The sequence below is a fragment of the Paramisgurnus dabryanus genome, chromosome 21 (assembly GCF_030506205.2).
Source record: "Paramisgurnus dabryanus chromosome 21, PD_genome_1.1, whole genome shotgun sequence".
In the NCBI taxonomy this organism is placed as follows: domain Eukaryota; kingdom Metazoa; phylum Chordata; class Actinopteri; order Cypriniformes; family Cobitidae; genus Paramisgurnus; species Paramisgurnus dabryanus.
The window spans coordinates 4773891-4801617 of NC_133357.1; the positions used below are offsets into that span (position 1 = coordinate 4773891).

The following is a 27727-nucleotide window of genomic DNA, read 5'->3' on the forward strand; positions in this document are numbered from 1 at the left end:
TGATGTTGCATGCAAAATTGTATATCACAGATTTCTGATAAACTGTTTGGTGTTCATGTGTGTTGCAGTCTCGCTACGTCCAGGCCAAGCTGAGCGTGCACGATCGCTCGCTGAAGGTTGCCACTGTGATTGAGAGTTTGGAGATGGAGATGGAGCTTCTGTGTCTTACTGGAGTGGAGGACCAACTGCAGGCCGATGTCAGACCCACACTGGAGATACTGCGCAACGCTGGCATCAAAGTCAGAGTCACACCCTACACACAAGGGCTTTTTACACTGCTCTTAACCTGGCATGTCGTCTTTTCAAACCAAAATGCAGGTTATCTTTATTTTGGACTGTAGCTGTGTCCCAAATGACTTAAACTAGGCACTGGGGTGGCTCAGTGGTTAGCACTGTTGCCTCACAGCAAGAAGGTCTCCGGTTCGAGCCTCGGCTATGTCAGGTGACTTTCCTGTTAAAGCAACACCAAAGAGTTTTTTTAACTTAAAATAAAGTCTCCAAAAAAGTTTGTCGTTCATCCACTCGAAACAGGGTGAATGGCACTTTCACATTCGCTTTGCAGCTCTCTATCGGCCAAAACCGCACTAAAGAAGTTTCCAACCGTCGGGTCGTGGTCCTGTAGTTCGAGTGAAAACTACAAAAACTTGCTTTACGACAGACCTACAATCCAATCCAGGCCTCCAGACTGCCCCCAAATGGTGGCATTTTGCCCCTAAAATTTGAGAGTGTGCCACTGAATTTTGCATCCAGTCGCACATGTGCAACCAGTAAATTTGACTTTTTTTCCAAAAGTGCACAATAAAATGTGACACTAAATTTGAAACAGCACATTGTACTTTCTGCATCTATCATTAAAGTATTTATTAGTAATACAGTGGAAATTAGTAGAAATGTGAATATTTGGTTAGCGTGTTGATTTATGGTGTGTGCCCCTAAATTTTCTGGTTGTGCCCCTAAAATTTTCAGTTGGGGGCCACTGTGCTCCTTGTGAAAAAAGTTAGTCTGGAGCCCTGCAATCAGAGCCAGCTATGCTGCAGTATTTATGACAGTGGTAATGAACAATTACGCTTCTAACCTGTAGGGGGAGCAAAGAGCAAAAACTCTATAGTGTTGCTTTAAGAGTTTGCATGTTCTCCCTGTGTCAGTGTGGGTTTACTCCAAGTGCTCCGGTTTCCTCACACAGGCCAAAAACATGCAAGTTAGGTGAATTGGAGATACCAAATTGCCCCATCACTAATCTGTGTATGGATACCGGTTTTTGCCATGAAAATAGCCTTAGATGATGGAATGGCATGAAGAAGAAAGAAAGAAAAAAGAAACTAGGCCCTGTGTACCTACCCATTTAGTGAATGAATGTCATAAGAGTAGAATCGTCCAATTGATGTAAAAACATAGCAAAATATTGAAAAACTGTGGTGTTTTCCTTTATTTATTTATTTTGTTTGTTTGTTTTGTTCAACATGACTTCAGTAAGCAGAAAATAAGTTGTAACGTCTACACAGGTAAACTTTGCTGTCACGGATCTCCAAATCCTCGATTCGATTACATTTTTGATTCTTCTCGGTTTGAAAGCACAAAAAATGCTATGCTATTTTTAGACTAGACTTTTATGAAATATAATATCTGACCTTGAACCCGGAGATGCCCTGCCATGTTTGTCGTGCTGCCAGTGGAAAATATGGTACACACACATATCTGATAAAACGAAACTTCCTGTCTGATGAACATTCTGGTCAGTACTTTGCACCTTAAAAAGGCACTTTTATTACCGTCAGACGAGATTGTGATACTATAACCCAATAAAGCTTTGTTTATACTCACGCTTTGGTCCGCAACGCAAGCCTCCGTGGATCGCGCGCGCGTCTCACCAAATGGACGAGGCATTTATAGTTGACGCGCTCGCTGTTGCACTATTTTTTGAACCGTCAGGGGGCGACGCGAGCAATCAAATTAAAACAGAAACACAAAGAAGAGAATAGAAGTCATCGTCCGCTGGAACAACCCTGGTGCTTTTAATCTGACATAACACAAGACGTTTTTGCCAATCTAATGTTAATCTTGCTTATATATAGAGTAGTATTTCATCATTCATATGTCCAAAGAGTCTTTCGTTTAGTCAGATTTATAAAAGAAAAAACAGCCTTTCCGATTTTTGGCGTAAAAGCACGAACACTTGAAGGCGTGCGGTAGGCGGAGCTGAAGAGTTACGAGTACGCGCAGCTTGGGATAAAAATTTTGGATTTACAGCCGACATAGATAGAAATCAAACTTTAAAAAAAAACTTTTTTTAAAAATAACCAGCCTTATATTATAAATATGATCCAGAATCGGATACTTAGTCAGTAATGGACGAACAGGAACAATATAGCAGCAACGATTACACCAGGACGTCTCTATCAGGTAATTAATCCTTGCTTGTTTATCCGCTATTTTAATAAAAAAGCAACATAATCCAGTTTTTAACTGCATTTGCCGGTTTTAAAAGGTGTAAATGTTGTAAATGCAGTACAATGTGCTGTTGTTGGTGTAGTTTACATTACATGCACGTATGCGCGATTGCAAACAAAACCCGTGAGATTTTGAATTACTTACGCCTGTGGTTGTGACTCCTAAACAGGGTCTTTTTAAAGTTTTGACCGCTCCAATAGTTGTAAAAAAGTGTAAAATCCGGCGTCAAACTGAGCCTTGTTTGTAAAGCAGTCCTCTCCGAAATGCAGCCAGGGAACAAACAAACTCATTCACAATTACGTTGCTGTCCGGGAAAAACGAACTGCATCCACTGTTGTCTTACGACAGGGAAAGCTAAATATGGTTTTCTTCTCATTACATCCAAAAACACATTTCTTTTGTCGAACTATCTTGCTAAAACAAAGTTGTTGCGTGATGTGCAATGATACCGGTGACTTCTATTCGACGGAGCAATGCTAATGCGCGTTCTCGCTCTCACTTGACGTGGAGGGCAGGCGTGCTTTTCTGGGGGTAAAGGCCCATAAAAGGAATATGGGGTCAATCAGTCGTAACAGATACCCCCATTTGAAAAAAACTTTCTGAAACTTGTAGGAAAAAGGAGGCGTGATTTTGGCTCAGAAATACTCTGTTACAAGCTCAACTGCTTTTTTGACACTTTGCTTATGTTTAGCATGAGGACTACAACTCTTAAACTGTGTTAATAAGTCAGAATGCATGAAATAGCATTAAACCTCCCCTTTAAACATTATCATTTCATTAACGTTTTTACTAAACAAACAGTACAGACATCTTAAGGTTTGTATTTTATTTCTCGTCCAGTGGTTCATTCAATACAAATATAAGCCAAACATTCTGAATCATGTAGAAGAATTTGTGTTTTAAACTGCAATGTTTCCACACTTTACTTCCACAGTGTCAGATAAATATATACATTGTTTTGCTTGGATTGATCAAAGAGATACGTCACAGGCTTGCCTGCTCGGACAGAATCGCCTCGAGTTCGGTCATTTTCAGATGCGGAGCCGCGCGTAAAGTTACAAAAAATGCTGTGCACACCTCCACGCGAAATGGGGTCTCGGGCACCCAACGTGCATTTAAAATCGAAATTGTGACACCCTTAGTAACGGCATCTCATAGCTTCACCATTGCCGCAACAGTTGAGTGCATAAAGTGATCAAGGATGGGGCTTGCGACACTTTTTCATACCCATGATCTATGTCAGAATTGCTGACTTCATTAAAGTGCACATTATTTGCCCAAACTGTATTATTGATCAAATAAATGCGATGTTGTCTTATGTAGAATGTATTTTAAGAGAACCTGTTCCTCATCCAGGTTTGGATGCTGACTGGGGACAAATTGGAGACGGCGACCTGCACAGCCAAGAACGCCCACCTTGTGACCCGCAACCAGGACATCCATGTGTTTAGGCCTGTAAGTTTCTGAATACTGTGGTTGATAAATGTAATTCATTTACTACTTCACTTGTACATGTATATCCCTCATTTGCTGTTCAAAAACCTAGTAACTTCATCTGAGTTTGATTTTGCTCAAATGTTATAAATGGAATTATCGGACCCTGTATAAAACCAAATATATAAACTTTGACCACACAGTGTTTAACTTTATAGAAATACCATTTTTTCCATTTCCTAAAAAGTAGCGGTTTTGGACATGCATGTCAGGGTCTTCAACACTTCATCTAACACTTCATTGTTGATATAGTCATGACTGAAGAATTGCAGGCACTCCTTTGTGTGTCATTTTTAGCCACGGTTATATTCACATTATAGCCCTCCCGTACCTTATTGCCTAAATATATACATAGTCTCAGTGAATCTAATCTTTCGTGCAGATGGTTCTTCAAAGTTTAGTGGTACCTTTTTGTGAACCAGACGGGGAAAGTGTCTTCCTGAAGCCTCCATATGTCCACTATATCTGAAATTGGACTTTAGAAGCTCTTGTGGAGTTCCCCTATGGCACGATGCCATAGAAAGATCAGCCGCTCTGAGGAAGGTTGAATGTCTCCCCGTTGCTGGAGTTCCTGGAAACAAAACACAATGGCTGGCACAACATAAAACCAGTCGCTTCATTCCCTGCAGATTCAATCGGCATCTGCATTGACTTCCTCCTGGACGCAAACGGCATCCAGTTTGAGGCTCTCTTGTGTTTGAAATTGACAGATGAATTGCTGAGGTCCAAATATCCACCAGTCAGAGATTACTGTCTGCTGGCATGGAGTTTTAGTTGAATTTATACGTGTAAAATTTAAGTTTTTTTTTTTTAAGAATTTGTTTACCCAAAAATGACCATTCTGAAACAATTTCTTTACCAGTGTGTCATTCATATTCATATCAACTGCTTTCTATGTCAAATTCTAAATATTATGTATAATAAATTATAAAGTCCTGAAGATTTAATGCAACAAATGAATAAATGATGACACAATTGTCATTTTTAGGTAAACTATTACTTTAAGCTTTAAAACATCTTGACAAAACAATAGGCCAGCAGATATATCGAAATAAATAGAAACATTGCAAATATGCAAAATGGTTTGCGTTAACTAAATTATTTTAAAACTTTGAAAAGTTACAAATAATAAAAGTTTTGATAACCTGACAAAACAGTAGTCCAGCAAATATACCAAAAGAAATCTAAACAATCAAAATATTGCTAAATATGCATATTGCATTATGAATATAGCAATGGTTTGCGTTAACTTGATTGATTTTTAAACTTGGAAAAGTTACAAATAATAAAAGTTTTGACAACCTGACAAAACAATAGGCCAGTGAATAAGCCGAAATGAATTGAAACAATCGTTATATTGCAAATATGCATATCACAATATGAATATTGCAATGGTTGGCGTCAACAATAGGCCAGTGAATAAACCGAAATGAATTGAAACAACCGCAATATTGCAAATACGCATATATCGCTAAATATGAAAATTGCAATGGTTTTCGTTAACTAAATGATTTTAAACTTAGAGAAGTTACAAATAATAAAAGTTTTGCCAACCTGAGACAGCAATAGGCCAGAAAATAAACCTAAAAGAAACAATCTAAGAAATATGGTTTGCATTAACTAAATTATTTAAAATTTTGAAAAAGTTAAAAATTGTTGACAACCTGACAATACAATAGGCCAGTGAATATATTGAAATTATAGAAAATATTGCAAATATGCATATTCCAATATGAATATTGCAATGATTTGCATGAACTAAATTATATTAAATCTTTAAAAAGATCCAAATAAATTAATTAAAACGACCACAAATATGCAAATCGCAATATGAATATTGCAATGGTTTGCGTTAACTAAATGGTTTTAAAACTTAGAAAAGTTACAAATAATCAAAGTTTTGATAAAATCAAAGTTTTGACACCGTGACAAAACAATAGGCCAGTGAATATGTTAAAACAAATTGAAACTATCGAATATATTGCAAATATGCATATTCCAATATGAATATTGCAATGGTTTGCGTTAACTAAATTATATTAAAACTTTAAAAAAAGTTTCAAATATCAAAGTTTTGACAACCTGACAAAACAATAGGCCAGCGAATAAGCAGAAGAAAGTAAAATTATCGCAATATTGCAAATATGCCTATCACAATATGAATATTGCAATGGTTTGTGTTAACTAAATTATATTAAATCTTTAAAATTTCCAACTAAATTAATTAAAATGGCCGCAAATATTGCAAATTTTGCATATCGCAATATGAAATTTGCAATGGTTTGCATTAACTAAATTATATTAAATCTTTAAAAAATTCCAAATAACTTAATTAAAAGGAACGTGAATATTGCAAACATTTATATCGCAATATGAATATTGCAATGGTTTGCGTTAACTAAATGATTTTAAAGTTACAAATAATCAAAGTTTTGACAAAATCAAAGTTTTGACACCGTGACAAAACAATAGGCCAGGGAATATATTAAAACAAATTGAAACTATCGAATATATTGCAAATATGCATATTCCAAAATGAATATTGCAATGGTTTGCGTTAACTAAATAATATTAAAACTTTAAAAAGTTACAAATAATCAAAGTTTTGACAAAATCAAAGTTTTGACAACCTGACAAAACAATAGGCCAGGGAATATGCCGAATAAAAGTAAAATCATTGCAATACTGCAAATATACATATCACAATATGTATATTGCAATGGTTTGCGTTAACTGAATGATTTTAAAACTTAGAAAAGTTACAAGTAATCAAAGTTTTTATAAAATCAAAGTTTTGACAAAAGAATAGGCCAGTGTATATATTAAAACAAAATGAAACTATCGAAAATATTGTGACTATTTATATTGCAATATAAATATTGCAATGTTTTGCATTAACTAAATGGTTTTAAAACATCAAAAAGTTACAAATAATCAAAGTTTTAGGTGGATGTAGGTAGCACAGAAGCTGGTGAGATGTAGAGAGTGATGTTTTTATCCAGAAAGACATTTTAATATAATTAAATAGATTTTACAGATTAAATCATTATTGTATAGCATGTCATCTATAGCATTATTTAACAAGTTATCGCAGTTTCATCAATATTGCGCGGCATAACCCCCACCCCCCAAAATTGTGCTGCCCTGCAAGCCTACATCTGCCCAAAGCCATCTAAACAGTCTGTAAGAACCAACAAAAGCAACTAATAGTGAATTTCCTGTGTGAAACTCTTTTATGGTCTTCGAGGCAGCAGGCGAAGTGAGCCTTACGCTCTTGACGGTTAAGCAGATAGCTAACTCGGGCTAACACGGTCTGCCACGCAACTGACGGTTGAAGTTAGTATCTCATTTCTGCTGTGGTCGACCTATCTGAGATCAGTATCTGAGCGACTGCTCGTGTGAGAAAACTTCTCCTGACAGTGACATCTCCTCTGTCTTGCAGGTAACCACTCGAAGTGAAGCTCACCTTGAGCTCAACGCCTTCAGGAGGAAACACGACTGTGCTCTGGTGATATCAGGAGACTCTTTAGAGGTAACGCATGCATGCCATTTTCAGGCGCCAGCATGCACAAAACCTCAATATGCCAATATGAAGACCTAATTCTGATGCTTCATAAGGCCTAATAATGAAAGGAAATGTCAGGTGTGAGTGTACGATATGCATGCTGTTGAGTAAGCTCAACAAGACGGCTGGAGAGTTTACGCATGGAAGCACCACACATATTTATTTTTGACATATATGAATCAGATATAGAAATCAAGATATGATTAATAAATTGGCTGCTTGAAAAGTGCTCTGCTGGATTTTCCTCTTATAATTTTGTTATTTAGTCGACTGTTTCTTTTAGCATTGATCAGTCTGTTTACAGTGCTGTTGTTATTTGGCAGGTCTGTCTTAAGTATTACGAGTATGAGTTTATGGAGTTGGCGTGCCAGTGTCCGGCCGTCGTGTGTTGCCGCTGCGCCCCGACACAGAAAGCTCAGATAGTTCGCCTGCTGCAGGAACGCACTGGCAAACTCGCCTGTGCTGTTGGTGAGTCTCCAATCTTCATACAGGCCTTTTCAAAACTTACATTACTAAAAGAAACTGGGTTTGTATTTGTATTGTATCTTTATCTCTTATATTCATTCGTGTATGATTCAAAACACAATACTGGTCTAAGCCTTATATAGGATTAATCAATATGACAGACAGAAAAGCAGAACCATCGGCAAGTTAAACTTTTATTTTTGATGAAATGTCTTTTTTATTTTAAACTTCTCAGACTTTTGTTAAAGTCCTTGTTAAATCAGATATTATTTTTGTCACACCACAGAAAAGTGTGTTATTATCCACCCAAGCAAATTTGAATAATGGTAAAAATGCCAAAATGTTGGAAAATAGGCAGCATTCATGGCTCTCAAGCGGTGGGGGCGTGTCCACTTTTGGTGCTGAAACCACGCCCACTCGTAGGAAAGCTGCTGTTTCTATCAACTTTTTAAGTAACACTACAGCCTGAATGGATTTATGAATGGTTTGTGTTAGGGGCGTGGCCTAAATGGTGACTCGATGACACACTTGAGCCACCGTTTTAGTCCCGCCTAAAAATCCTTAACTCAGAAATGGTGTGTTTCAGGAATACATTTTTACATTTTTTAATGTGATTAAAAACTATTTTCAAGATTGACTTTGCAGGGACTTTAACTCTTTCCCTGCCAGTTTCATCCTACCATCATTTGTTTTCTTTTTATCACCTTCCAAATTTGGGTAGGTTCCTTCAAAAATAGCACATTTTGAGCAAAAAGTTTAGTTAATTGAATTTTTGTGAAGGACTTTTGATAGAGATCAGATTCAGAGCGATGATCAAAACATACACAGAGTTCTTACTATTTGTTCTAAAGGGGTTGCTTCCAGGTAGGTAATAGCAGAAAAACGGATATGTATACATACTCATTTATATATTTATTTATTTATTTATTCATTTATTTATTTATTTATTGTAAACACAGTACACGCACATATATTATGCAAAAAATCACTTTTATTTTGTATTGTATTCGATTAATTAAAATAATTTTGCTTTTGCATTTTATTACATAATTCTACTAAAAGGCAGGCACGTGATTTTTGGATTGTGTATTGTGTTTTGGCTTGTGTGTTTTTTTATAAATCAAAATTATTAAAATAATGCAAATGTGCATTTAAAATTATGTGGTGTATCATAAATCCTATTTGTGACCCTGGACCACAAAATCGCATGGGTATATTTGCAGCAAAAGCCAAAAATCCATTGTATTGGGTAAAAATTATAGATTTTTTTTTATGACAAAAATCATTAGGATATTATGTTTCATGAAAAAAAAATGAATTAAAGGTGATTTTGTCAAGGATTCCAGATTTCAAACAGTTGTATCTCGACCAAATATTGACTTATCCTAACAAACTATACATCAACAGAAAGCTTTTTGAGACAAAATTACCCTTATGGTTTTATCGTCCAGGGTCACATTTGTTATTAATTTACTCTTGCTTTTCTTTTTAAAGACAGTACATTAGGCAAATTAATAATTATTTTAACTTGTGGCTGACAGGTGAGATACAATGAAGGATGTATGTCTATAGTATCTTGCATATTTTTATACTTTGTGACATATCACACTTTGACCAACTTATAAAAGCTTTCTCATTTGTAAGTTTCTTTTGATAAACGTATCTGCTAAATGAATATATTTAAATGTATTATAGGATTGTATTAGCTTTTAGCAACCAATTATTATAATATTAATAAGAAAATATTAATATATTTTTTTGGATGCATCAAAAAAAATTCTTGTCAAAAGCGGAAACCAAATATAATGAAACACTCAGCCGAGGGCCGAGTACCGGACAATCAAGCATTTTTTTTTTAAATTCATTTTACCTAATTATTTGCAAATTTTTTAACCGTTGCATTAGTTACGTTTCAGAATGTGCTTTTTAATACTAACTAAAACTAAAAAAACAAAAAAAAAAAAAAACATTACAGCAGACATTATAAACCTGGTCACTTCATGCGTTTCTCTGATCAGGTAGCTATTTGACTTGATTTTTATTATTTTTGAAACATCCTCAAAATGATACTGATTTTATCTGCATTTAAGGTTGGTCAATTCAGGTCATTGTTTGTAACTAGTAACATGACGATGTGTCCAGCATTACATTATGCATTGCTAAAATATAAGTTTCAGGGTTTTACCTAAGGTGACAAAGAACGTGTAGATGTGTTTTATTGACCCTGTCATAAGGTCTGCATTTGGGTCATGGCACCGGCTGTCACTGGCTTATCTCACAGTGTTTGCTTTCTCTCAGGGGACGGAGGAAATGATGTCAGCATGATCCAGGAAGCAGACTGTGGCGTGGGAGTGGAGGGCAAAGTAAGAGCTACCACTTCCCTGCACACGATCCTGTCACATACACTATCATATACCCTGTCGCCTGCTTCCGGATGGTTCTGTCCATCTGCTCTATCACTTTGTCAAACACACACCAACCAGAGTCTCATTTTAATTCATCCTAAAGATTCACACATTTCTTACATTACAGACACTGAATGCTCAGGGATATTCTCATGTAAAACATTTCCCACACACATGCATGCTGTAACTTCCCCGTAGAGACCATGGGGCATATTACAGAAACTTTCTATCTAAAGATATGATATGTTAAATTAGGATTTTTTACAAATTCATATTACTGAAGCAAATCTTAAGTTGATTAATGCTGGGTATACACCAAAAGATAATCGGGCCGATCAGAAATCCTGATGTGTGGACAAATTGGCGGACGCTCTTGAGATTATCACGTGAAACGAAACAATATCCAATCAGAAAGCAAGATGATAAAAGACGGAAGCAGTCATGGTGCAGCACAAAGTGAAATTGATGTGGACAGCAGAGATGGACCATGTTCCCGCTGTCTCCATGACTTCACCCAAACCCTTTTATTTTTCCTTGAATTTTCTGTGAAAATCATTGCAAACACTATCATGGAAATTTCTTCCTGCATATCTTTCGCCGTGCTTATTCTAAAGTCTCGCGAGATTTCCTGTGTTCACAGTCAAGATTCTGATTGAAAATCTGTTTGTGTTGTGTGCTGTCTTTGACACATCATGGCACACCACACACTGTAGGAGCAAAATGGTTAAATCTAGGATTTTTTATCCTCATGTTTGTGGTCTATCACATTTTGAAAATCTTATAAGACGTAAAAAATCTTTTGGTGTGTACCCAGCATTAGGATTCTCATCTGATCTTAACAACAATATTAGCTGCGGGACAAAAGTAAGAAGTGTTACTTTTATACTTTAATACCCAATTTACTTTTATTTTAAAAAACACTGAGAAGGCAAACTTCAGGATGTGTTATAGTACTAATAAACCTGTAGATTGATCGGTACTGTACGGTACACTGCAAAAAAATGACTTTCTTATCTAGTATTAAGATACATTTTTTCGATAAGTAAAATGACCTAAGAAAATAAGTATAGTTTTTAAAGAAACAATTAACAATTTAAGTGAATTTGTGCTTAAAACAACCAAAAATATCTGCCAATGGGGTGAGAAAAAAATCTTGAAATACACTTAATTCAAGCTAAATTTTCTCACCCCATTGGCAGATATTTTTGCGTGTTTTAAGCACAAATTTACTTAAATTGTATATGTTTTGTCTAAAAACTAGACTTATTTTCTTAGGTCATTTTGCTCATCAAGAAAATTTTGATTTAATAATTTTTAGATATTTGTACTGAAAACAAGACAAAAATACTAAGAAAGATTTTCAAGAAAAAAATGTCTTAGTATTTTTGTCTTGTTTTCAGTAAAAATATATAAAAATTCTCAAAACGACCCGAGAAAATCAGTCTAGTTTTAAGGCCAAAAGTGATTTTTTTTTTTGTTACATAAAACAAGCAAAAAATCTGCCAATGGGGTAAGCAATTTTTTCTTGAATTTTTCTTGAATTTAGTGTTTAAGAAAAATTTTCAAGATTTTTTTTCTTACCCCATTGGCAGATTGGCAAAATCACTTAAATGTGATATTTTTGGTCTAAAAACTAGACAAATTTTCTTGGGCCGTTTTGCTCATCAAGAAAAGGCATCTTAATTTAAGAATTTTTAGATATTTTTACTTAAAACAAGACAAAAATACTAAGAATTTTCTTCTTGAAAATAATTTTTTGCAGTGTAAAACAAAACCCCATGCGTTATAAGAAAAAAAGACCCCTTTAGGAATTTACTTTTCATGGTCTAAAACAGCTTTCCGGACCTACAAGCGGAAAATGTGACGAAATAATGCAATATTTGTCAGCTCTGTCAAGGTTTGCGTGCTAAAGATGCTGTCATAGTTTGAAATGCAAATGTAATCAGGGTTTAGAAAAAATCGCTTTGTTACTTTCGTCCTGCGTTACTTTCGCCCCAGTTCTCCTCCATTCATAGCAATCATAGTATGTTTTTTTTTAAGCGTCAATGCGCTGCACATCATCTGTGCACATCCATTTAATTTAAACATTTAGCAAATGTGATTACAAAAATTAGGGATGGATATAAGTGCTAGGGTTGAGCGTTTACTGTACACTGAAAAAAAATTATTTTCAAGGGAAATAATTCTTAGTATTTTTGTCTTGTTTTCAGTAAAATATCTAAAAATTCTTAAATTAAGACACTTTTTCTTGGTGAGCAAAATGACCAAAGAAATCAAGTCTAGTTTTTAGACCAATAAATATCAAATTTAGGTGATTTTGTGCATAAAACAAGCAAAAAAATCTGCCAATGAGGTAAGCAAAAAACTCTTGAACATTTTTCCTAAACACTAAATTCAAGAAAAATTAACTTAGTATTTTTGTCTTGTTTTCAGTAAAAATATCTAAGAATTTTTTTTCTTGAAAATAATTTTTTGCAGTGTATTCTTATGATCCCATCAAGTGCTCACAGATAAGATAACTTAACTGTTTTTTTAAAATGAGGAATGACAGAGATTAGAAGATCGCTCCATAGTGAGAAACATTGAATTTGCCATTTGTGAAGGTTGCTGTTTTTCATCCTGCACATTGTTAAAGGGGACATTTCACAAGACATTTTTAAGATGTCAAATAAATCTATGGTGTCTCCAGAGTACGTAGCTCAAAGTACCATATAGATAATTTTTTAAAAGCGTGTGAAAATTGCCACCTTGTAAGTGTGAGCAAAAATGTGCTGTTTTTGTGTGTGTCCTTTAAAATGCAAATGAGCTGATCTCTGCACTAAATGGCAGCGCTGTGTTTGGATAGTGCAGATTAAGGGGCGGTATTATCCCCTTCTGACATCACAAGGGGAGACAAATTTCACGCCTGTTTCACACCGCATGCGTGAGCAACGCGTATGCGTAGCGTGAGCAGCGCTTGAGGAGAGCGTTTGCTGCGCGTGGCCATTGTGCATTCACACCGGCTGCGTTTGCAGCGCATACTGTGCAGTTTAAATAACAGTATAAAAATCTCAAGTTCACATTACTTTATTTTACATGCATTTATGAGCAAAACCTCTTTAAGACGCTTTTTGAAGGTCAGTGTAATTTATATAACTGTGATTTGTTTAATCCACATTGTTTTCGTGCTGTTCTGGTCCGTGTAACGACAGATATAGACACAAAACACAATTATAGACATAAAAAGCCCATGGCACATTATAAAATCTGTTTCTCTGAAGTTTTACGATAAAATAAAGAATTCACTCAGTGATTGACAGCATATAGCAGTCGATCGTGTTTCCCTTCAACAGTTTAAGAATAAGATTTAAATTTATAGATTAATCTATTTCTCTGAAGATTATTAAGATAGATGAGGACTCATTTGCTGGGCAGAAAGTGAATGAACCCAGTCTTCTGGCAACAGTGTGTTAATATTTCATTGCTTTCTTTTAAATTGCTCAAAGTCATGACTGTTTCAAACACACTTAGCTTCACATTCGTGATTTTATTGTAAAATTACCCTTTTTCGCGTCAATCCACGACCATTTAAACTATAAACAATGCCCTGTCACTTTAATTGAGCGTGAGCAGCGCAGCAAAAATAGAGCCGACGCCGAAACGATAGCAGCACTGCTGCTTCAGCAACGCTCCTGCCACGCAGGCACGCACTGCTCACGCGTGCGGTGTACATCCTTTAACTTGTTAACATGGGCGCCGAAAAAAACACGCGCTGCTCACGCATGCGGTGTGAAACCGGCGTCAATGAGCTATTTTTTCACATGCTTGCAGAGAATGGTTTACCAAAACTACGTTTCTGGGTTGATCTTTTTCACATTTTCTAGGTTGATAGAAGCCAAATTATAGCTCTTAAACATGGAAAAAGTTAGATTTTCATGAGATGTCCCCTTTAAAAAATGCAATGTCATTCTCCTGCAGGTCTATCATAATGTGATTGTTTCAGCTGGCTTTCATTTAAGTTTTTAGTTACGACACCTGTGGGGTTACCCTAAAGTTAAGCACGTTTTTAAGATGTTTTGTCAAGTTATGAATGATGCTTCTGAAATACCCCTTTCATATCTACAGTTAAGATAAGATAATGCACTTAGGAAACATTAGGGGCCCTATTTTAACGATCTGAAACGCAAGTGCGAAGCGCAACGCGCAAGTGAGTTTGTGGGCGGATCTTGGGCGCTGTTGCTATTTTCCCGGCGTGAGAAATAACTCTTGCGCCGGGCGCAAATCAATAAGGGGTTGGTCTGAAGTAGGTTCATTATTCATAGGTGTGGTTTGGGCGTAACGTCAAATAAACCAATCAGAACGCTAGCCAACATTCCCTTTAAACGCAAGGGCGCAAGTTCCATGGCGGGTTGCTATTATTATGACGGATTTACCAGACGCACGCCAGGAGCGGTTCACAGCCGAGGAGACCGACGTCCTTGTACGGGGGAATCCCACGCTTGCCAGCATAAATCGGGCACGCCGTGTAACGGGAGGTGGATCTGCCTCAGGACTTGACGCCAGCAGAGGACATCGCTGCGTCCACCCTCACCGCTGAAAGGGTTTGTGGGCTTTGAAATCGGACCCAAGAAACGCAAGCAAGGTCCAACCCCAAAGTACTCTTACAAATCAAGTTCATATACATTAAGGTTTCTTATGAAAACATTTTAATTATTATTTACATAAAATAAACGTAATACAGCCACACAACAAAGTTATGAAAATATTTTAATCGTTATTTGCATGAGAATAAATAAAAACTATCACCACAATGCTCACCACTATGATTCCCCTTATCTCGTGTATTAATATTTTTAAGTGTAACAATTTATGATTTGCAAAAATAACTGTTGCATCTGTGTAGATTAGATAAGCAAAGTGTATGCGCGTTGTGCACGCTATACATTATGGTCAAGCATGTGCCCTTAAAATAGCATAATGAACAACGCGCCACTGACTTTAAACTTTTTTTTCTGGTCAGTGGCGCAATTGTTTTTTGAAACTGGAAAATAGCATCAGGGATGGTTTGCGCCGGAACACACCTCTTTTTTTGCGCTGAACCACCCAGGGAGCGCAAGTTCATTCCCTAGTTTGCCGACGTGCTTCTGTGACGGGAAAAACCCGCAGTGCGCCGGGGCAAAATACGAATGATACATGCGTCACGGACAAAGTCAATTGCGCTGGGTGCAAGATAGAGCCCTAGGTGTTGTTATAGCTTTTGTCTTAAATGAGGACCTTACTAAAATCACCATGGTTACTAAACAGAAAAGAAAAGATCTTAAAAATACAATCTTTCTGAAATACGCCCCTGAAACAAAATATATATGTTTATATGTTGCTTGGTATTTTATCAGTGCTTGTTAGTCTAATGGTATTTCAGGATGTGAGTAGCCCTTCACATTCCAAAAAGTCCCTACATTTTTTCTCATTGAATTTCCTGTTTCTCTAGAAGGATTTAAGAGTTTTCTGTAGTTTTCCTGTTTTTTTTATTTTATTTCATTGTTGTGTTATTAAGCTTCTTTGAAACAATGTAACATTGAACATCTTTTAATTTAAACTGAGAATTGAGTTCTAGAAAGTACAAGAAAGCACTGTAAGTCATTTTTAGTTAGACCTAGACCACAGTATATTTCAAAATAATGGATAATTCTGGATGGTCAGGAATCTTTTTAGAAATCTTCAGAAACTTTTACCGGTTTTACGACGTGGCGTCTAAACGCAGCCTAAATACTACAAAACCAAGATTGACCCAGTTGTGGTGTGCCAGGCGCTCTTTGTAGGTCATCAAAATGAGACGTTATGACATGGTTAATTGATATTGAGTCACTCGTGACTAACATGCTTTAAACCTTGATTGAATTGCCGTGGTAATGTGGGCTGTTGGTTTTTTACGCTCTGCGTTCACTCCGTCACCCCCAACTATAAGATGCTTATTATAGCCGTCTTAATTTAGAAAACACGCTCTTTCTCATGGTCTAAAAAAGTGCCGGTGTTTGTTGATTTGTCTGTGTTTCAGGAAGGGAAGCAGGCGTCTCTAGCTGCAGATTTCTCCATCACTCAGTTTAAGCACTTGGGCAGACTGCTGATGGTACACGGCCGTAACAGCTACAAGCGTTCGGCGGCCCTGAGCCAATTCGTCATTCATCGCAGTCTCTGCATCAGCACCATGCAGGTACAGCGTGTTATTATCCATCAGAAACGTGAATCATGTTCAGTACCTGCAAATAAGCGCAGTGTCATGTCAAGGGCTTAGTGTTTTTCAAAAGAACGACTTGTGCCTGGCTAAACTCCCATCATGTTCCCACGACACCCATTAAAGTTTGTATGATGCTTTTATTATAATAAATGCAATCATATTTTTATTAACGTTTGGAAAATTATTACATGTTGTATGCAGATGTTTTCTCTGCAAGTGTTATAAATTCACATAAGTACCATGATAATGCCACAGTTCTTTGTGCATGTACCATAGACAAGAAACATTATTTGGATGTGATGCAGTTTTAAAACCTTATTTTTGAAATGTATTGTTGGTATTACATATTATTTTACTTGACATTTTTACATGCCTTAGTAATGTGTGACCCTGGACCACAAATTATGACCAGTCATAAGGGTCAATTTCTGATCAAAATAAGCTTTCAATTGATGTATGGTTTGTTAGGATAGGACAATATTTCAAAATCTTGAATCTGAGGGTGCAAAAAAATCTAAATATTGACAAAATCGCCCTTAAAGTTGTGTCCAAGTCCTTAGCAAAACATATTACTAATGATAAATCATTTTTATATATTTATGGTAGTAAATGTACACAATATCTACTTAACAAAATAATGGTTTTTGACAAAAATTATAATTTTGATCCAATACAATGTATTGTTGACTAATGCTACAAAATAATGCCTGTGCTACTTTTGACTGGTTTTCTGGTCCAGGGTCGCATGTTTGTTTTTTTGCATGCCCTATAGCAGGGGTCTCCAACGTGGTGCCTGCAAGGTGCCCGCCAAAGCACATTTTATTAATAGTCTCAGTTGTAATATTTATTTATTGCATATTTTTATATTAGCTTGGCTTCTTTTATTCATGTTAACATTTTAAACAATACTAAAACATATCAACAAATAAAATAAAATAAATAAACAAGTAAAACAAAAAAAATTGAGTAGACTACAGTATACTGCAAAAAATAATTTTTAAGAAAATAATTACTTAGTATTTTTGTCTTGTTTTCAGTAAAATATCAAAAAATTCTAAAATTAGATGCTTTTTCTTGATGAGCAAAACGACCCAAGAAAATAAGTCTAGTTTTTAGACCAAAAATATAAAATTTAAGTGATTTTGTCCATAAAACAAGCAAAAAATCTGCCAATGGGGTAAGCAAAAAATCTTGAAAATGTTTCTTAAACATTAAATTCAAGAAAAAAATCAAGAAAAATGTGCTTACCCAACCCAGTCTCACCCCATTTCGTCAATATTTGACGACACTTGACCATTCGTCATATGTTGACGTGAAGGGTATACCTTTCGCGTCATTTTTTGACGAACTGGGGACTTCAATACTATTACGTCCGTTGCATTCTCTTTCCTATTTTATTACCATTTGCGCGTCGGTTTAGGGTTAGATTTACATAATGACATCCCTACCCAAACCTAACTCTAACCCCAACGCCAGGTGACAACTGTTTCTAACCCCAACGCCAGGTGACAACTGTTTAAACTGTTTAATTTCGCGTACACTGTTTAATTTTGCGTAATCTAACCCTAAACCGACGCGCAAATGGTAATAAAATAGGAAAGAGAATGCAACGGACGTAATAGTATTGAAGTCCCCAGTTCGTCAAAAAATGACGCGAAAGGTATACCCTTCACGTCAACATATGACGAATGGTCAAGTGTCGTCAAATATTGACGAAATGGGGTGAGACTGTGTTAGCTTACCCCATTGGCATTTTTTTGGCTTGTTTTATGCACAAAATCACTTAAATTTGATATTTTTGGTCTAAAAACTAGACTTATTTTATTGGGCCATTTGCTCGTCAAGAAAAAGCATCTTAATTTAAGAATTTTTAGATATTTTTTACTAAAAAACAAGACAAAAATACTAAGAATTATTTTTCTTGAAAATACAATGCAAAACATGACTTTCTTACTTAGTATTTTTTGTCTTGTTTTCAGTACAAATATCTAAAAATTCTTACATTTAGATGCTTTTTCTTGATGAGCAAAATGACCTAAGAAAATAAGTCTAGTTTATAGACAAAAAAATAAACAATTTAAGTGAATTTGTGCTTAAAACAAGCAAAAATATCTGCCAATGGGGTTTCTTAAACATTTAATTTTATGAAAAATTTTCTCATTCCGTTGGCAGATAATTTTGCTCGTTTTAAGCACAAATTCACTTAAATTGTGTATATTTTGTCTAAAAACTAGACCTATTTTCTTAGGTAATTTTGCTCATCAAGATCATACATCTTGATTTAAGAATTTTTAGAAATTTCTACTGAAAACAAGACAAAAATACTAAGTAAGAAAGTCATTTTTTGCAGTATAAAAAGTATCCCTCCATGTTTTATCCATTGTGGTAGCCCATAGGAAAAGTATGGTATTAAAATGTCATCCTTGATATATGTTGTAAGTGTAAGTGTGACCCTGCCTGTGAAAACCCAGCAAAAGTTATTTTGTGATTTACTGTTTTCTACATAAAATCATCCTACATAAAGAACATAATGTGAAAATAACCTTGATATCTTTAATAATGACGATCATGTCAAACTTTAATGCTCCAAATCTCATCATGAGACCAAGATTTCACAGACAGTGTCACGTAGTATTATACTTATAATGGTATTTATCGGTATGTCTAGTAGTGTGGTAAATATTAAAATCTCATGACTGTATATCTCTATGTATGAAATGGTTCGCATTGCCTGATGTTCTTGCATTTTGTGTCCGACAGGCTGTGTTCTCCTCGGTCTTCTACTTTGCATCCGTTCCACTTTATCAAGGTTTCCTCATTATCGGGTGAGTCTCAGCGTGACTCATTTGCTCTCAGTGAAATTTCATTGGCATTCCAGCCATGTGTTTTAGTCAGTTTTGACATTTAGGGATTTGTTCCATCCAGAAGTCACAAATATCAGAGCACCAAAGCCGACCAATATCAAAAGATTCTTTGTGATGTCTGAAATTAGATGAGAGCGGTTAAACTGAACTTGCTTGATTAAAGTCGTTGCCAAGAGTTCGGAAATTTTATCCAAATCTGTTCATGCTATGGTGAATAAAACATATGTGTGGTTAATTTTGCACCAGCTTTTACAAACCAGTTAAATTGAACTTAAACAAACTGTTACAGGTTGTATATTAGAGAAAACTTTTCTTTAGTAGTTTTCAGTGTTGGTTATTAGGGTTTTTTTTGTATAATTTTATCAATAACTGTGTTTCCATTAAAGGAAAACACCACCATTTTTCAAAATGTTACTATGTTCTTCCCTTAACTTTAACAAATCAATACATATCTCTCTTTTTTCAATGCGTGCACTTAATCTTTCCACAGCGCATCGTGAATGTGTTAGCATTTAGCCTAGCCCCATTCATTCCTTAGGATCCAAACAGGGATGAATTTAGAAGCCACAAAACACTTCCCTGTTTTCCTATTTAAAGACTGTTACATGAGTACCGTATATACCTGAATATAAGACGACCCCCCATTTCCAGAATTATTTTGGGGAGAAAAATAGATTTTGTGGAAAAAATCTGGTTTTCAACAGAAAATAAGTTAATTTGAAAATTCTAGTGATACTTAATTGGAAAAACATTTTAACACATTCATTAAAGGAACAGTATGTAGGATTGTGGCCAAAACTGGTACTGCAATCACACAACTGGTGGCCAATACACAACATGACAACATAAACATCAGTTGAGGGCTGCAACTCTACTTTTTAAATGACAATATCCTAGCCCGACCACTGTTGTCAGTGATATAAGTATTTGAAATGAAAATGATTTCTTAATGTCTAGTGACATATCGGGGCCATTTTATGATTAATTGATATAAATTTCTTACATACTGTTACTTTAAATATTTGGATTAATTTGTCACAAAATAAAGTGCACTCTGTCAATGAATGAGTTAAGAAATGAATGAATGAGTGACAAAAATGAATGACCTTTCCCCAAAAATGCAATAATTATTTAGGCCCATTTATGTATGTATCTGTGGTAATGTGAAGATAGATAGAAAAAAAACATCTGCTTTTAATCAAACACATCTTACCTATCGTGTTGGCGCCCTCTACTGTTCGCCCGTGATTTTGTCTATATCGCGAATATAAGACGACCCCCCCCCCCATTTTCAGTCTATTTTTAGTACAAAAACCTTGTCTTATATTCGGGTATATACGGTAGTTACACGAGTAAGTATGGTGACACAAAATAAATCGTGGCAATTTTCTAAGCGTATAAAAAATGCTAACTATATTGTATGGTGGAAGAGCACTTAGTTTGTAGCACTTCGACCTCGGGCACAGTAACATCATCAATTTCCGAAGTCAGGAGTGATGATGTTCCTGCGACCGAGGTTGGGAAGAACATGGTTAAATACAGTAAAATATAGAAAAACGGTTTAGCGTTACTTTCTAAATGTTCACAAAAATCTGTTGCGAAATTACAAAAAGTTGACAAAAAATTTTATATGACTAAAACGTATTATTATCTCGTATTATTATTATTATTATTATTATTATTATTTTGATGTCTTGCGCTTGTTGATTTCGCATGAAGTTGAACACACCTCTTCTGTCTTGTCCTCCAATCAAACAAACCACGCCATATTTAAAGAACAATCATTTGACCTTTACGCACTTTCTTGTTCGAAGTGCCTGAAAAACCACCTCACCCGTGTGTAACAAAGTTTTTGCAATATATGGGAGTTTATGCGAAATTGCCATGTTTCCATTGGGCGCATTTTCAATTTGCGCAATTTAAAGAGTAATGGAAACAAACCACGCCATATCAAACAAACCACGCCATATTTAAAGAACAATCATTTGACCTTTACGCACTTTCTTGTTCGAAGTGCCTGAAAAACCACCTCACCCGTGTTTAACAACTTTTTTGCACTATATGGGAGTTTATGCGAAATTGCCATGTTTCCATTGGGCGCATTTTCAATTTGCGCAATTTAAAGAGTAATGGAAACAAACCACGCCATATCAAACAAACCACGCCATATTTAAAGAACAATCATTTGACCTTTACGCACTTTCTTGTTCGAAGTGCCTGAAAAACCACCTCACCCGTGTTTAACAACTTTTTTGCACTATATGGGAGTTTATGCGAAATTGCCATGTTTTCATTGGGCGCATTTTCAATTTGCACAATTTAAAGAGTAATGGAAACAAACCACGCCATATCAAACAAACCACGCCATATTTAAAGAACAATCATTTGACCTTTACGCACTTTCTTGTTCGAAGTGCCTGAAAAACCACCTCACCCGTGTTTAACAACTTTTTTGCACTATATGGGAGTTTATGCGAAATTGCCATGTTTTCATTGGGCGCATTTTCAATTTGCGCAATTTAAAGAGTAATGGAAACAAACCACGCCATATCAAACAAACCACGCCATATTTAAAGAACAATCATTTGACCTTTACGCACTTTCTTGTTCGAGGTGCCTGAAAAACCACCTCACCCGTGTTTAACAACTTTTTTGCACTATATGGGAGTTTATGCGAAATTGCCATGTTTCCATTGGGCGCATTTTCAATTTGCGCAATTTAAAGAGTAATGGAAACAAACCACACCATATCAAACAAACCACACCATATTTAAAGAACAATCATTTGACCTTTACGCACTTTCTTGTTCGAAGTGCCTGAAAAACCACCTCACCCGTGTTTAACAACTTTTTTGCACTATATGGGAGTTTATGCGAAATTGCCATGTTTCCATTGGGCGCATTTTCAATTTGCGCAATTTAAAGAGTAATGGAAACAAACCACGCCATATCAAACAAACCACGCCATATTTAAAGAACAATCATTTGACCTTTACGCACTTTCTTGTTCGAAGTGCCTGAAAAACCACCTCACCCGTGTTTAACAACTTTTTTGCACTATATGGGAGTTTATGCGAAATTGCCATGTTTTCATTGGGCGCATTTTCAATTTGCGCAATTTAAAGAGTAATGGAAACAAACCACGCCATATCAAACAAACCACGCCATATTTAAAGAACAATCATTTGACCTTTACGCACTTTCTTGTTCGAAGTGCCTGAAAAACCACCTCACCCGTGTTTAACAACTTTTTTGCACTATATGGGAGTTTATGCGAAATTGCCATGTTTTCATTGGGCGCATTTTCAATTTGCGCAATTTAAAGAGTAATGGAAACAAACCACGCCATATCAAACAAACCACGCCATATTTAAAGAACAATCATTTGACCTTTACGCACTTTCTTGTTCGAAGTGCCTGAAAAACCACCTCACCCGTGTTTAACAACTTTTTTGCACTATATGGGAGTTTATGCGAAATTGCCATGTTTTCATTGGGCGCATTTTCAATTTGCGCAATTTAAAGAGTAATGGAAACAAACCACGCCATATCAAACAAACCACGCCATATTTAAAGAACAATCATTTGACCTTTACGCACTTTCTTGTTCGAAGTGCCTGAAAAACCACCTCACCCGTGTTTAACAACTTTTTTGCACTATATGGGAGTTTATGCGAAATTGCCATGTTTCCATTGGGCGCATTTTCAATTTGCGCAATTTAAAGAGTAATGGAAACAAACCACACCATATCAAACAAACCACACCATATTTAAAGAACAATCATTTGACCTTTACGCACTTTCTTGTTCGAAGTGCCTGAAAAACCACCTCACCCGTGTTTAACAACTTTTTTGCACTATATGGGAGTTTATGCGAAATTGCCATGTTTCCATTGGGCGCATTTTCAATTTGCGCAATTTAAAGAGTAATGGAAACAAACCACACCATATCAAACAAACCACACCATATTTAAAGAACAATCATTTGACCTTTACGCACTTTCTTGTTCGAAGTGCCTGAAAAACCACCTCACCCGTGTTTAACAACTTTTTTGCACTATATGGGAGTTTATGCGAAATTGCCATGTTTTCATTGGGCGCATTTTCAATTTGCGCAATTTAAAGAGTAATGGAAACAAACCACGCCATATCAAACAAACCACGCCATATTTAAAGAACAATCATTTGACCTTTACGCACTTTCTTGTTCGAAGTGCCTGAAAAACCACCTCACCCGTGTTTAACAACTTTTTTGCACTATATGGGAGTTTATGCGAAATTGCCATGTTTCCATTGGGCGCATTTTCAATTTGCGCAATTTAAAGAGTAATGGAAACAAACCACACCATATCAAACAAACCACACCATATTTAAAGAACAATCATTTGACCTTTACGCACTTTCTTGTTCGAAGTGCCTGAAAAACCACCTCACCCGTGTTTAACAACTTTTTTGCACTATATGGGAGTTTATGCGAAATTGCCATGTTTCCATTGGGCGCATTTTCAATTTGCGCAATTTAAAGAGTAATGGAAACAAACCACACCATATCAAACAAACCACACCATATTTAAAGAACAATCATTTGACCTTTACGCACTTTCTTGTTCGAAGTGCCTGAAAAACCACCTCACCTGTGTTTAACAACTTTTTTGCACTATATGGGAGTTTATGCGAAATTGCCATGTTTTCATTGGGCGCATTTTCAATTTGCACAATTTAAAGAGTAATGGAAACAAACCACGCCATATCAAACAAACCACGCCATATTTAAAGAACAATCATTTGACCTTTACGCACTTTCTTGTTCGAAGTGCCTGAAAAACCACCTCACCCGTGTTTAACAACTTTTTTGCACTATATGGGAGTTTATGCGAAATTGCCATGTTTCCATTGGGCGCATTTTCAATTTGCGCAATTTAAAGAGTAATGGAAACAAACCACACCATATCAAACAAACCACACCATATTTAAAGAACAATCATTTGACCTTTACGCACTTTCTTGTTCGAAGTGCCTGAAAAACCACCTCACCCGTGTTTAACAACTTTTTTGCACTATATGGGAGTTTATGCGAAATTGCCATGTTTCCATTGGGCGCATTTTCAATTTGCGCAATTTAAAGAGTAATGGAAACAAACCACGCCATATCAAACAAACCACGCCATATTTAAAGAACAATCATTTGACCTTTACGCACTTTCTTGTTCGAAGTGCCTGAAAAACCACCTCACCCGTGTTTAACAACTTTTTTGCACTATATGGGAGTTTATGCGAAATTGCCATGTTTCCATTGGGCGCATTTTCAATTTGCGCAATTTAAAGAGTAATGGAAACAAACCACGCCATATCAAACAAACCACGCCATATTTAAAGAACAATCATTTGACCTTTACGCACTTTCTTGTTCGAAGTGCCTGAAAAACCACCTCACCCGTGTTTAACAACTTTTTTGCACTATATGGGAGTTTATGCGAAATTGCCATGTTTTCATTGGGCGCATTTTCAATTTGCGCAATTTAAAGAGTAATGGAAACAAACCACGCCATATCAAACAAACCACGCCATATTTAAAGAACAATCATTTGACCTTTACGCACTTTCTTGTTCGAAGTGCCTGGAAAACCACCTCACCCGTGTTTAACAACTTTTTTGCACTATATGGGAGTTTATGCGAAATTGCCATGTTTTCATTGGGCGCATTTTCAATTTGCGCAATTTAAAGAGTAATGGAAACAAACCACGCCATATCAAACAAACCACGCCATATTTAAAGAACAATCATTTGACCTTTACGCACTTTCTTGTTCGAAGTGCCTGAAAAACCACCTCACCCGTGTTTAACAACTTTTTTGCACTATATGGGAGTTTATGCGAAATTGCCATGTTTTCATTGGGCGCATTTTCAATTTGCGCAATTTAAAGAGTAATGGAAACAAACCACGCCATATCAAACAAACCACGCCATATTTAAAGAACAATCATTTGACCTTTACGCACTTTCTTGTTCGAAGTGCCTGAAAAACCACCTCACCCGTGTTTAACAACTTTTTTGCACTATATGGGAGTTTATGCGAAATTGCCATGTTTTCATTGGGCGCATTTTCAATTTGCGCAATTTAAAGAGTAATGGAAACAAACCACGCCATATCAAACAAACCACGCCATATTTAAAGAACAATCATTTGACCTTTACGCACTTTCTTGTTCGAAGTGCCTGAAAAACCACCTCACCCGTGTTTAACAACTTTTTTGCACTATATGGGAGTTTATGCGAAATTGCCATGTTTCCATTGGGCGCATTTTCAATTTGCGCAATTTAAAGAGTAATGGAAACAAACCACGCCATATCAAACAAACCACGCCATATTTAAAGAACAATCATTTGACCTTTACGCACTTTCTTGTTCGAAGTGCCTGAAAAACCACCTCACCCGTGTTTAACAACTTTTTTGCACTATATGGGAGTTTATGCGAAATTGCCATGTTTTCATTGGGCGCATTTTCAATTTGCGCAATTTAAAGAGTAATGGAAACAAACCACGCCATATCAAACAAACCACGCCATATTTAAAGAACAATCATTTGACCTTTACGCACTTTCTTGTTCGAAGTGCCTGAAAAACCACCTCACCCGTGTTTAACAACTTTTTTGCACTATATGGGAGTTTATGCGAAATTGCCATGTTTCCATTGGGCGCATTTTCAATTTGCGCAATTTAAAGAGTAATGGAAACAAACCACACCATATCAAACAAACCACACCATATTTAAAGAACAATCATTTGACCTTTACGCACTTTCTTGTTCGAAGTGCCTGAAAAACCACCTCACCCGTGTTTAACAACTTTTTTGCACTATATGGGAGTTTATGCGAAATTGCCATGTTTCCATTGGGCGCATTTTCAATTTGCGCAATTTAAAGAGTAATGGAAACAAACCACACCATATCAAACAAACCACACCATATTTAAAGAACAATCATTTGACCTTTACGCACTTTCTTGTTCGAAGTGCCTGAAAAACCACCTCACCCGTGTTTAACAACTTTTTTGCACTATATGGGAGTTTATGCGAAATTGCCATGTTTTCATTGGGCGCATTTTCAATTTGCACAATTTAAAGAGTAATGGAAACAAACCACGCCATATCAAACAAACCACGTCATATTTAAAGAACAATTATTTGACCTTTACGCACTTTCTTGTTCGAAGTGCCTGAAAAACCACCTCACCCGTGTTTAACAACTTTTTTGCACTATATGGGAGTTTATGCGAAATTGCCATGTTTCCATTGGGCGCATTTTCAATTTGCGCAATTTAAAGAGTAATGGAAACAAACCACACCATATCAAACAAACCACACCATATTTAAAGAACAATCATTTGACCTTTACGCACTTTCTTGTTCGAAGTGCCTGAAAAACCACCTCACCCGTGTTTAACAACTTTTTTGCACTATATGGGAGTTTATGCGAAATTGCCATGTTTTCATTGGGCGCATTTTCAATTTGCGCAATTTAAAGAGTAATGGAAACAAACCACGCCATATCAAACAAACCACGCCATATTTAAAGAACAATCATTTGACCTTTACGCACTTTCTTGTTCGAAGTGCCTGAAAAACCACCTCACCCGTGTTTAACAACTTTTTTGCACTATATGGGAGTTTATGCGAAATTGCCATGTTTCCATTGGGCGCATTTTCAATTTGCGCAATTTAAAGAGTAATGGAAACAAACCACGCCATATCAAACAAACCACGCCATATTTAAAGAACAATCATTTGACCTTTACGCACTTTCTTGTTCGAAGTGCCTGAAAAACCACCTCACCCGTGTTTAACAACTTTTTTGCACTATATGGGAGTTTATGCGAAATTGCCATGTTTCCATTGGGCGCATTTTCAATTTGCGCAATTTAAAGAGTAATGGAAACAAACCACGCCATATCAAACAAACCACGCCATATTTAAAGAACAATCATTTGACCTTTACGCACTTTTTTGTTCGAAGTGCCTGAAAAACCACCTCACCCGTGTTTAACAACTTTTTTGCACTATATGGGAGTTTATGCGAAATTGCCATGTTTCCATTGGGCGCATTTTCAATTTGCAAATTTAAAGGGTAATGGAAACGCAGCTATTAACATTTTACAATAAGTTTGTATATGTTAACATTATTTAATGCATAAGCTAGGGTGACCATACGTGCCATTTTCTCGGGAGGCGTCCAGGCCAGGATTTCGGGTGCATTTTCTGAAAGTCGTATGCA

General features: G+C 36.1%; 1 protein-coding gene across 1 annotated transcript in view; it reads left to right on the forward strand.

Moving 5' to 3' along the window:
• atp9a (ATPase phospholipid transporting 9A) overlaps positions 1-27727 on the forward strand; it is a 70680-nt gene that overhangs the window by 31390 nt on the left and 11563 nt on the right. The window contains exons 18-24 of the mRNA XM_065285239.1: positions 69-239; positions 3805-3903; positions 7385-7474; positions 7831-7975; positions 10271-10335; positions 16412-16567; positions 19352-19416. Coding sequence (XP_065141311.1) covers positions 69-239; positions 3805-3903; positions 7385-7474; positions 7831-7975; positions 10271-10335; positions 16412-16567; positions 19352-19416 — 791 coding nt within the window. The remainder of the gene's footprint in view (positions 1-68; positions 240-3804; positions 3904-7384; positions 7475-7830; positions 7976-10270; positions 10336-16411; positions 16568-19351; positions 19417-27727) is intronic.